The following is a 9,483-nucleotide window of genomic DNA, read 5'->3' as shown; positions in this document are numbered from 1 at the left end:
TTCACGCCTGCTGCAGGGGACTTCATCCGCTTCCGCTTCTTCCAGCCGCTGCGTCTAGAGCGGTCAGTGCCAGCACCCATAGGTCCACCTTGGGGGAGGGGCAGGGTGGCCGCCAGGGGATAGGCCTCACCACATGCCCCTCTTGGACCCCCAGCAAATCACTTAACCTCACCCTGCCTCAGTTTCCTTATCTGAGGGGTTCATCATGGTACGCACTAAGGCAGCGCCCACAGGAGCTCGGTGACATTGGCCCATCACCTTCGTCCCCGGTTGCCTTGCACAGCCCAACGGCTGCCCTCGGGTGGTCCCCAGCCTCCCTCAGCACCCCAGGGCCCAGATGCGGCACTCCTGGGCCAGGCCTGGCCTTTTGTCGGCCAGACGACAGCGGCCGGGCGGTGCCCCAGCCCCGCGGCAGCTCACAGGCCTGTCCGGCCACAGGTTCTTCTTCCGCAGCGGGAACATCGAACATCCAGAGGACAAGCTCTTCAACACGTCAGTGGAGGTGCTGCCCTTCGATGTGAGTGTGGTGGGCTGCGCGGGTGCTTGAAGGCCTGCCCCTCACACAGCCACTGGCTTCAGCCCCTTTATTTTGCCCCCAGAACCCCCAGTCAGACAAGGAGGCCCTGCAGGAGGGCCGCTCAGCCACCCTCCGGTACCCTCGGAGCCCTGACGGCTACCTCCAGATAGGTGAGTGGGGGCAGGCAGGTGGAGGCCTGGAAGACGCTGGGCTGAACGGGGGTCGGGGGCAGTGGCTCAGCGCTGCCCTCCCTCAGGCTCCTTCTACAAGGGTGTGGCAGAGGGCGAGGTGGACCCGGCCTTCGGCCCCCTGGAAGCACTGCGCCTCTCCATCCAGACAGACTCCCCCGTGTGGGTCATTCTGAGCGAGGTAAGGGGGCAGGTCAGGGAGCCACTCCACGGAGCCAGACCAGGGCTGAGCGCCGAGGCCGCAGCTGACCCCGAGCCCTGCTCTTCCAGATCTTCCTGAAAAAGGCCGACTAAGTGGAGGGCTTCTGAGGGTGCACTTTGGCTGGCCCTGAAGCCCCCTGGGAGACCTGGGATGTCGTCGCTGCTGCCCCCGGAGGGCCAGGCGCCGCCGCCCCAAGCCTGAGGGGTTCTGCCCGGCGCCCCGCTCCGCAGGCCTGGGATCGCCGCTGGCCCGGAGGCCCCAGGAAGCTGGTGCTGCCCCCGCCCGCCCGGCCGCGGGAGGAGGCAGGCGGCCCCCACACTGTGCCTGAGGCCGGCCCGTGCCGCCCGGAACCGTTCGCATCCTGGCCGGCTTGAGCCAGGCCGTTTTAGAAGAGCTTTTTCCTGGGCGCCCGCTGTCTCCGGCGCGAACACTGGAATGCATATACTACTTTATGTGCTGTGTTTTTTATTCTTGGATACATTTGATTTTTTCACGTAAGTCCACATATACTTCTATAAGAGCGTGACTTGTAATAAAGGGTTAATGAAGTGCGTGCCTCCTGGGTGAGTGTTCCAAGAGCTCCGGCTGGTGGCGGGAGGCCAGGCGCCAGGCGGTGTCACCCGTGCCCGCTGCCACCTCGGCCCTCCGTGCAGCTCCGCACGACCTCGGCCGCATTTCCCGGAGGGCCCAGGCCGCCGGGTCGGTGACTCGCGGGTGGAGGCGGCGCGGAATCCGGGGCCTGGCGCCCGAAGCCGCCTCCGCTTCCCGAGGACCGCCCCTCCAAGCGCGCCCCCTAGCTCCCACCGTCCCGCCCCAGCTACCTGCTCCTCTCAAACCCAAGGCATCCCCGACCTCCCACTTCGTTGAGTCCCAGCCCTGCCCTCGTCCACGGCCCCCAAGGCCCCGCTCACCTTCGGCCACGTCCCCCCGGGTCTCTGATACGTTTTAGGGTCTCCCACCCACCTCGGGGCCAGTGCAGGCGCGGCTGCCCTGCCTGGAAAGCTCCTCTCCTCTGCCAACGCGGCTAAAAAAAAATCACCTGATTTCAGGGACGTTAGTCCGGCCAGCCGGCCTTGCTCAGGTCTGGTCCCCCAACACCTGGACGTTTCCCCCGAGAGCGCATGTCACAACGGCATGGACCGCACTGGTCGTCGCCCCCAGGCTCCGCCGCAGGGTGCCCTGAACATCTACACCGTGCCGGACTCCAGGCACCGAGTGCTGACCGGAGAATGGCCCTGGTGTCAGCTGTGAAAGCCAGGGGACGAGGAAGAGGGCGACCAGTGGACCGTGAAGAGGCGGCAGGCCTGAGGAGGGGACAGGCGAGGAAAGCGCTGAACGCAGGGAGGAGGAGCCGTGGGGTGAGCCCCGGCGAAAAGGGCGGCCGAGGGCCGAGCGTGCGGCTCCAGGGCCGGAAAGACCCCTGTCCTTCCGCAGCCCCACCCCCGGGAAGCCTAACCGCCTGCTGCCGCCCAGGCCTGAGCTCCACAGTACGCGGTGCGCGAACCCCTCCGACGCAGAGAATGAGTCCGGAGTCCGGTCATCGACACTTTAATTGGAGATTGGAATGGGGCGAGCATCCCTCCCCTGTCCTCCCGGAAGCTCCGGCTCTTCTCCGGTTCCGCCGGCCGGGCGTCCTCCATCTCAGGCCCTGGGCAGCAGCTTCCCGAGCCGTCCGAGGAGCGCGGCGCGCAGCGCGCCGGGGAGAAAGTGGACGAGCAGGCCGAGCGCCGCCAGCGCCACGAGCAGCCAGAGCGCGCGCGCGCTCGCGTACAGCGGGGTCAACCTGCGGGCGGGGCTCAGCGGCGGGCGGGGCGGAGCCACGGCGGCCCCGCCCTCCAGCCCGGAGGCCCCGCTCCGCCCCGACCCGCCCCCCTGCCCGGGCCGCCAAGACCCCGCCCACAAGCCCCTCCTCCCCCGCCCCTCGAGATCTCCCCGGAACCCCGCCCGGGTCCTCACCTTTGCTGCGCCGAGCGCGCGTAGCCCTGAAAGTAGCGGAGGCGCGCGAAAAGGTAGACCAACCCGCACAGGGCCGCCGTACCTGGGAGAGGGGCAAGGTGAGCTGGCCGGCACGGGACCCTGGGGCTGCGGTGCGTGCGCGCCCTTCCCGAGCGCAGACCTTCGTGAAAGAAGATGCCGGCGACCCAGAGCGTGGCGAGGAACAGCGGGAAGTACTCACTACAGTTCACTCTGCGCGTGGGGGGAGGGGGGCGGCATAAGGGCGCCGGCGGGGGACTCGGACCCCTGCCGATACCCGGGCTCCCCCCCTTCCTGCCCCGCGCCCTCCCGCCAGGTCTTACTGGGCTCGGTAGACGCGCTCGAACTCCGGCGGCCCCGTGGTGAGCGGCGGCGACACGCGGAAGGCTCTGCGCGCGGAGATCACCTGCAGGGAGAAGTAGGCTGGGGCGAGGATGGGCGGGAGTCAGGTCTGGCTGCCCCGAGGCTCGCACCCTCCGTCCAGTTCCCACCTTTCCTCCTCCTTTCTCCACGCTGACCTTGGCACGACTGCCCTTTAAAGCCCTCCTGGAAAATAAATAAAGTCCAACCGAGGGGATCATCTTTCGCCCCCACCCCTTGTTTCTGGGCCTGCCCTGTATCCAAGATGCTCAAGAGGGAGGGCGGGGTGCGGGCCTGGGATGCCAAGAGGCCCTGTTCCCCCACCCCCACCCCACCTCCCCATATGCTTCGCAGGTACACCTGTACTCGGGAGGAACCTGCAAGCTCAGGACTTTGCTCCTGAATCCTTTGACTTGCAAAACGCAAGCAAATGACCAGCTCCCAATCTTTAGACATGCACCTTGACTTTGGCGGAGGCACACCACCAGGGCTTGAGGGCAGAAGTGGCTTCATCCTTCCAGATACCTGTGGAACACACCCTGTGGTTTACAGTTCCTGGTCCCCACCTACAGGGCCCACTAGGCCAAGGAGATCTCTTGACCCCCCATCAGGCCAGGATCACTCGAGCCTGTGCCTCCAAACTGTGGTATGCGCTCCTGCCTTAGTTTCTCTGGTCAGGTGTTTGGGACCCGAGCTATATCTGACACCCCTCCCCTACCCCCAGGTGGTTGCTGTTGGGACTCTTCTAGTCCCACCCGGGCCATGCCAGCATGGGTGGGTGTGGAGGGTGGGCTGGCCCCAGAGAATCTAAATGCACAGGGGCCTTTCTCTTGGCCTCAGGTCAGGCCCCCATCACCCACTCAGCCCCAGTACTGGCTGTCTCCAGCTGCCTTCCAGCAAGTCCTGTGGCCCTGGTGCCCTTGGGGCCATATCCCTTCCTAGGTGCCCTGTGGGGGCCAAGGGCATGTGTACCATCAGTGTAGGACCTAGAAGGGGGCCCTGTGGCTACACAAGGAGGGGCTGAGAGCCAAGCTTGCTCGGGCAGCAGGAGATCAAGTCAGCCCCCACAGGGCCCCTGCCCAGGCTGTGTCTTGTCCTAGCCCCTGCAGGGTGTGGTAACTATGGCCCAAGTGGCAAGGATACCTAGCCTGGGAATGTGTCCTCTAGGGCCGGTCTAAAAGGCCACCACACAGGCACCTTTGGGGGCTCGGGGAGCAGGTTCCAACCCTGTCCAGCTCCATGTGGATCCCAGCACAGAGAGGATGCCTTTGAAGGCAGAGCTGGGTCCTGCTGGAACCCCCAGAAAGAGGACAGTGGGAGCGGGCGGGATCAGCTGGAGCAGGGCTGCACCAGGCCCACGGCTGCCCGTCTTCTGGACCCACCGCCAGAACAGGGCTAGCTTCTCAGCCTTCAGCTGGGGCCAGAGAGTTGGGGCCCCAGGAGTCTGGGCTAGGGGCCCTCCAGCCCCTCCCCAGGGCCTGGAGGGCAGAAAGCAGGCTGCAGGAGTCCAGGGCCCACCCAGCTCCCAAAACAGGAGCCAGCTCACCTTGCAGCAGGACTCCCAGGAGGGTGACAGTAGCCAGAAGAGCCACCTCGTCCTTCATGGTGCTGGCAGCGGTGTAGGCCCAGGCTGGTGTGAAGAGAGCTCTTATCAGCCCCAGTAGGCTGGCGGCTGGCTCAGAGGCTGGCCCAGGAAAGGAAGATGGGCGCTTCTCCCCGCCCCTTCTCAGTGGAGGGGGCCTGAGGGAGGGGTGTGCCCGCGGCCAGTGAAAGCGCAGAGGCCTGAGCAGGCAGGCGAGGCAGGCGGAAACCAGGGCCAGACAGAGCCCGGGGAAGGATGGAGCAGCGGGCTGGGGACAGCCCGGCCACTTCCTCCCAGTCATTCTTTTTTTTTAGGATTTTAATTCTTCATTTATTTGAGTGAGGGACAGCAGGGGGGGAGCAGAAGGAGAGGGACAAGCAGAGCCCAGCCCGATGCGGGGCTTGGTCCCACGACCCTGAGATCATGACCTGAGCCGAAACCAAGAGTCGAATGCTTAATGGACTGAGCCCCCCCCAGGCGCCCCCTTCCTGGTCATTCTTGCTGCTTCTGTGCCCAGTGCTGTGCTGGCAGAGCCCCAGGGTCCACCCGAGCGTACTGCAGCCTTGTCAACCCAGTGTCCTCGAGGCCCTGCACCCTCAATGGGTCCCAGTTATCTCTCCAGACCTCCCCGTGTCCTGGTCCGGTCTCAGGAAACCAGAGGCTCCTCCCCGAACCCCCCACGCCCCCACCCACTGCTACCACTTTCCACTGATCATCGAGTCCTGCTCTTGTCAAATCCACCCCTCAGCACCACCTTCGGAGCCCTGCCCTGCCCCGGTCATCTCTCATGGGGCCCAGGTCACAGCTCCACGAGGGTTCCCAGCCCCGCCCCCGCCCCCACCTATACCCACCCACTTACCTGTTCCCCCCTGCCACCCAACCACGGCTATTATGTAACGTGGAACCCTGGTCCCCACACCTAGACCTCACTGGGCACAGCCACGTCCCTGCTCCCCTCAGGAAAACTGATGCCTGCCAGCCTCACAGCTGCCTGGGTTCCGTGCACACAGGCCGTCCTGGAGACAGCTGTGCTGGCCTGGCAGCCTGGGTCAGCCCACTCAGGATCGCTGAGCCCATCCTCTCCTGGGGCTCTGACCCCAGAACAGTCCCACGTTCCACCTGCCCAACCTCCCTCCCTCGGGAGGTCCCAACCCTTCCTCTGCCCAGGTACTGTGGTGTAGACAGAGCTGCCTGCCTCCCCTCCCAGGCTTGAGGGATGGACATGTGAGTCAGAGCTGGCTGTGCGGGCCAAGGCTAACTCAAGAGGGTGAGATGCAGTTCTGGAAACTTCCTTAGAACATTGGGAAAGGGAACTCAGAGCAGGGAGGAAGATTTCCAAGGGCCTTTACGGCCACTGGCCACCGTGAGGAGGAGAGAGCCAACACAAGGCCACACTTGGAGGAGAGAGGTGGCTGATGTCCTAGAGCCCAGGGGCCCCCTTGCCTGGAACGGCCCTCTGGCCAGGCAGCCTTTCCGTTTTGTAAAACAGCCACTTCTCCTTTTGGCTCAGGCTGGTTGGAGATGGGTTTTGGGCAGCAGTGGCCGCGTCCAGACTGATACACGAACACGGGCAGGAGCCGGTGAGGCCACACACAAGCACAGAACAGGCTGCGGGAGGGATGGAGTGGCCGGGTCTTTGGGGTAACCGCCACTGCATTTAGTCTCGGGCCATTGTGATGGCCTGGCACCCTCTGCCTGGTCACTCTGGGGGTGTCTGCACATGTCAGCGTCCTGGGACCTCAGGAGTTCTATCCTTGCCACCCAGGGTCATCGTGCACTGAAATAAGGTTCTCAGACACCAGTCTGAGCGGCTGTGCAGGGCTGATTCTGCTTCAGCCGCTGAATCCCGCACATCGCTTTTCTCAGAAAAGCGAGGACAGATGCCTCCAAGCGTGGGAAAGGAGTACAAAGGGGCAAATACCTGGAAGCAGGCTTGCGTTTCCCCCTAGGCGTGTGGGGTAAGGGAGGAGCGGCTTGTTTGTGCTAGCAATCACCGGGTACAGAAAGGGAGACTGAGGTTACATTCTTTTTGTTGTTGTTGTTGTTGTTAAGATTTTATTTATTTATTCGACAGAGAGAGAGCCAGCCAGCGAGAGAGGGAACACAAGCAGGGGGGAGTGGGAGAGGAAGAAGCAGGCTCATAGCGGAGGAGCCTGATGTGGGCCTCGAACCCAGAACGCCGGGATCACGCCCTGAGCCGAAGGCAGATGCTTAACCACTGCGCTACCCAGGCGCCCCTGAGGTTACATTCTGTCCTAGCTCCGAACTGAAGCCCTGCCCCGGGGGATCGGGGGATCGTGGGATCCTGCTCCTACTGGCCAACGGCCATCGCGGCTGACGTCTCAGCTGCTTCCACAATCACTCCTTAGGGCTTCCAATATGTTTTCTGAGAATAACTCGACAGTTCCTCCTTTCTGTTTATTGGGATTTGTAGTAAAGGGGGTGATGAGGCTCTTGCATGGTCACTGCAGCAGGAGAGGCTTGCCTGGACGACCATAATGAGAAAGGAGATCGTTAAAAGCAGCATAGCCCTGTCAAACCGAGAGCGGAGATTGAACCCAGAGAACCAGTTTTTGCTGGGATTGAGCCAGATAGAAATGTCACTGAGACTCTTCACGGTAGCTTGTTGACTTCCTTGTCGTTGTGCTTGTAACCTAAGTTTCAGGTTTTCAACGGAGAGATTCAGATGAAATCGGGCGCGTTCAGGGTGGTATGGCCGTAGATTCAACGGAGAGATTCAAAGAGGAGGAAAAGGCTTGACGAAGATGAGTGTTCAATTTCCCCCAAGTCTAGTTACAGGGAATTGAAGTAACACAGTAGGAGGTGAACTCCGAGGCGCGAGTTCACCGCGATCTGGTCCGGAGAGCCTGCTGATGTTCTCCTAGCCAGACAACAGCGGCTTCTAGAGCCTGCGGTCTAGCTAAAATGTGTGGATCGATCTTGACCTGTTCTTCTAAATTAGTTGTCGTGTTTTGCATAAATGAATGCACTTGTCATGCTGTTTGGAGGGAGATAGCAAGGATGTGGCAGCGGCTAGAGCGCTGATGGCTAGACCAGCTGCCCGTGGGCTGCCTAAGACCCGTTTTGTTCTTTTTCTCTTTCTTGTAAAGCATAGACCAATTATTGTAGGTGGATCCCCCTTGCCAGGGCCTGGACAATTGGACTGAGAGCCACACCTGGGCTTACAGGACAGGAAATGCTCCAATAAAGACTTCTTGTTTGGGGGCTTCCTGTAACCTGGGGACGGTAGCAGCAGATTTGAAAGAAGGAGGAATAGGGAGGAATAAGGTCCTGCAACTCGTTTTTTTTTTTTTTTAAGATTTTATTTATTTATTTGACAGAGATAGAGACAGCCAGAGAGAGAGGGAACACAGCAGGGGGAGTGGGAGAGGAAGAAGCAGGCTCATAGCGGAGGAGCCTGATGTGGGGCTCGATCCCATAACGCGGGGATCACGCCCTGAGCCGAAGGCAGACGCTCAACCACTGTGCCACCCAGGCACCCCTGCAACTAGTTTTAGCCGTTTTTTTCTGTAAAGAGTGGAGAGCAATCGGGCCAAGATTCCACGGATGCAAATGAGAAATTTTAACAGGACCCAATGCATTTTTAAGCCTTTTGCCCCTGCGTTCCCAGTCCTCAACCGAAAAAGAGCCTTCAGGCAGGTACCATGGGCAATGTTGGTAAATTACAGACAACAGTGGTGTTAAATCTGTATCGGTTACTTTCCGTCCTATAGAATGTAGCAGCCTATGTAGCTGCTTCTTATGAGCCACCTGTTGCTTCCTTAAAGATGTTCCCAGGACTAACAGGTTTGTAACAGACGGACAAATAGATCAGAGAGAAATCGAAAGTAAATACTGCATGAAAGAAAGAAAGAAAAAATGAGGTCAGTGGTCACTCCATCGCAGGCATCGAGGGGCGGTAGTTCCTACCTGGATAAGCAGATGTCCTTTCCCTTTCGCGGGCTTGAGGAGTGACCTGTGGATGAGGACTCTATCGAGCCCTGAAGACATCCCAAATGTCGTCTTGCGCTGAAACAAGGTTCTCAGACACCCATCGGAGCGGCAGTGCAGGGCTGCCTCTGCAAGGGAGAGCAGCCGCCGCTGAATCCCCCGCACATCGCTTTTATTTTGTTTTTTCTCGGAAAAGCGAGGACAGATGCCTCCAAGCGTGGGAAAGGAGTACAAAGGGGCAAATACCTGGAAGCAGGCTTGCATTTCCCCCTAGGTGCAGGCACGCAGGGAGTCAGTCATGGGGTAAGGGAGGAGTGGCATGTTTGTGCTAGCAATCGCCAGGTACAGAAAGGGACACTGAGGTTACATTCTGTCCTAGCTCTGAACTGATGCCCTGCCCCTGGGGATCGTGGGATCCTGCTCCTGTTGGGCCATCGGCCATCGCGGCTGACGTCTCAGCTGCTTCCACAATCACTCCTTAGGGCTTACAATATGTTTTCTAAGAAAAACTCCACAACCCAGCCGGCGTCTTTCCTTGCTGCCCCCCAAGCCTGGGTTCCAGCCAGAGAGCTCTGTAACCTGCTGGGCTCCCCAAGAGCCCCATTCACCCTCTCCTGGCCTGGCCAGTGCCCAAAGCATGCCCTTTGCCATCATGGCCCCCAGGGAACCAGCTGCTCCCCAGGGGGCGCTGCAGGCTCCTGGGCGGCAG

General features: G+C 61.0%; 1 protein-coding gene across 1 annotated transcript; it reads right to left on the bottom strand.

Annotated features, from left to right (window-relative positions):
* Nucleotides 1-2,439: 2,439 nt before the first annotated feature.
* On the bottom strand, nt 2,440-5,022 carry LTC4S (leukotriene C4 synthase). The gene is made up of 5 exons (XM_040621938.1): nt 4,788-5,022; nt 3,205-3,304; nt 3,024-3,094; nt 2,864-2,945; nt 2,440-2,690 (listed from the first exon to the last, which is right to left on the bottom strand). The coding sequence occupies exons 1-5, from the start codon at nt 4,843-4,845 to the stop codon at nt 2,549-2,551; spliced, it is 453 nt and encodes a 150-aa protein (XP_040477872.1). The 5' UTR covers nt 4,846-5,022; the 3' UTR covers nt 2,440-2,548.
* Nucleotides 5,023-9,483: the final 4,461 nt, after the last annotated feature.

This window comes from Ursus maritimus, unplaced genomic scaffold (assembly GCF_017311325.1).
Source record: "Ursus maritimus isolate PB19 unplaced genomic scaffold, ASM1731132v1 scaffold_5, whole genome shotgun sequence".
Taxonomy (NCBI): Eukaryota; Metazoa; Chordata; class Mammalia; order Carnivora; family Ursidae; genus Ursus; species Ursus maritimus.
The sequence above is the reverse complement of the archived record's forward strand: the minus strand, read 5'-3'. Positions and strand labels throughout refer to the sequence as shown.